Raw genomic sequence first — 1,724 nt, 5'->3', positions numbered from 1 at the left:
CATCATCATCATCATCATCATCACGTCCACCTCTTGGTTGTTGCACAACCGGCCAAGGGACATTACGTTTAGGTAGTTTCGGGTGCCAACCGAGCTCCCCCCTTGGGTAGAAGAGTGGGTAAGAGAGCGGGTCATACGAGCCAGCCGTCACATGTATACTGTGCCTCTGGTTGTCGTTCCCACAAAGTGTAATCCTACGATCGAACCTCTTCGCTAGGTCAGTGCCCTCAACCCAAATTGCAGCGACCTCAGATGACAGAGGTCTATTATACTTCCGTTGGTCTAGTCTCTGGTCAGTGTTGAGGTCTATCCTGTAATCGTCGAGGTTGTCCCTGTGCGCACCCAAACTCCTAAACTGCTGAGAGTACGGGTTTTCCCTGAGTATGTGCACCAACTTTTTGACGACATCCTGGTCTAATTGCTCGGTGGCAGCCTTGCGATGGGTTAGGCCTGGGTCGTCGTCGTAGAAGTACAACTGTAGATGATCTGGACGGGATGTTGGCCCGAAGGAATGAACATTGTGGTAGATGGTGCCGTGCGCCCGGAACGTGTACACCCCAGACTTCATGTTTGTGTATGTTTCATCGAGGCTGACGCCGAGGGTTGTGAAGGAGAAGTGTCCGTTGAAAAACCGTATGTTCTCCCGAAAATGCCTAGCATCCGCATCAGTGCTAGACCAAAGCCTCATGAGCTCCGGGATGGGCTCCAGTTGCTTCAGCTCGATCTGCCCACTGCGACAGCAGAATCATGGGGCCTCGCTCACAAACTTCTTGGCCTTGCAGTGGTCGCAGTTCGCGGCGTGCTTCAGGATGTGTGTGTTGGCTGGCAGGTTTGAGTACACATAGTCAAATGGATCATGGTCGACATAGTTTTCGTGACTTGAGTCTTCCAATTCGTCGTGCTCCAAGTCATCAGCATCTGAGCCTGCAAACAATGTTTCCAATTAGTGTGATACCCCAACATGTGGATCACGCTCAAGCGGTTGTACATACCTTCACCAGCAAACAGGTAATATTCATCGTCAAAGAGGTCGTCAGGATTGACATCATCATTCATGAGACCATTGAGGTAAGAGTCCATGTCGTCTGCCCAGGTGCCAAACAACACAAATGAGGGTTCAGTCTCAAGGGACGCAAGGAGAGTAAGGATGGGCGTGTTACCTTCACTTCTGATCGTGTACTCCGGCGTGCTAGATGATGTTGAGGCACTGTGTGCTTCAACTATGGTAGGTTGTCCCGTTGAGCTCATTTTCGGTATGGAGATGGACCTGACGGTTGGGGTATTCACCCTACCTACAAACCTTTTATTACGACGATCTAGCATAGCATTCCTCTCACCACGTGGCACCTGCGTACATGTTTTTCGCTTGCCAATTTTCTCCTGACGCTTCATCGCCGCCATACTTCCCTTGCAAGCTCGCTCTCTTGTCCTACGCCGAGCTCTGGACTCATGACTCTGCTCGTCAAATCCATTATCCGCAATTGTTACTGGATCACTGGTTTGCAGGTCGGCACTTTGTAGGTGCTCATTGATTTCGATGAGGTCGCCATCTACAGCACCATCACCTAAGGTTCTGCTTAGGTATGCACCTACAACATTATCGAATTTGGTATAATTAACCGATGAATGATTACAAAATGGAAGATGATCGTTGATGGGATAACTACCATCGGTTTCGGTGTTGCGAATGTATGTGGGGGCCGACTTGATAGTTGTATCACGAT

The 1,724-nt window shown here is 49.8% G+C and overlaps 1 protein-coding gene across 1 annotated transcript; it reads right to left on the bottom strand.

Annotated features, from left to right (window-relative positions):
* Nucleotides 1-502: 502 nt before the first annotated feature.
* On the bottom strand, nt 503-1,716 carry LOC123176692 (uncharacterized). Its single transcript, XM_044590785.1, has 3 exons — nt 1,668-1,716; nt 993-1,589; nt 503-924 (listed from the first exon to the last, which is right to left on the bottom strand). The coding sequence occupies exons 2-3, from the start codon at nt 1,399-1,401 to the stop codon at nt 746-748; spliced, it is 588 nt and encodes a 195-aa protein (XP_044446720.1). The 5' UTR covers nt 1,402-1,589; nt 1,668-1,716; the 3' UTR covers nt 503-745.
* Between the last annotated feature and the right edge of the window lie 8 nt (nt 1,717-1,724).

This window comes from Triticum aestivum, unplaced genomic scaffold, assembly GCF_018294505.1.
Source record: "Triticum aestivum cultivar Chinese Spring unplaced genomic scaffold, IWGSC CS RefSeq v2.1 scaffold4721, whole genome shotgun sequence".
Lineage (NCBI taxonomy): Eukaryota > Viridiplantae > Streptophyta > Magnoliopsida > Poales > Poaceae > Triticum > Triticum aestivum.
The sequence above is the reverse complement of the archived record's forward strand: the minus strand, read 5'-3'. Positions and strand labels throughout refer to the sequence as shown.

What these genes read in the sequence shown, in the direction of transcription:
- LOC123176692 (XM_044590785.1), bottom strand. Translation starts at nt 1,401, where the DNA reads ATGGCGGCGATGAAGCGTCAGGAGAAAATTGGCAAGCGAAAAACATGT. An exon ending in TTACCTGTTTGCTGGTGAAG is followed by an intron (nt 925 to 992) that starts GTATGTACAACC and finishes CATTGTTTGCAG; the next exon opens with GCTCAGATGCTGATGACTTG.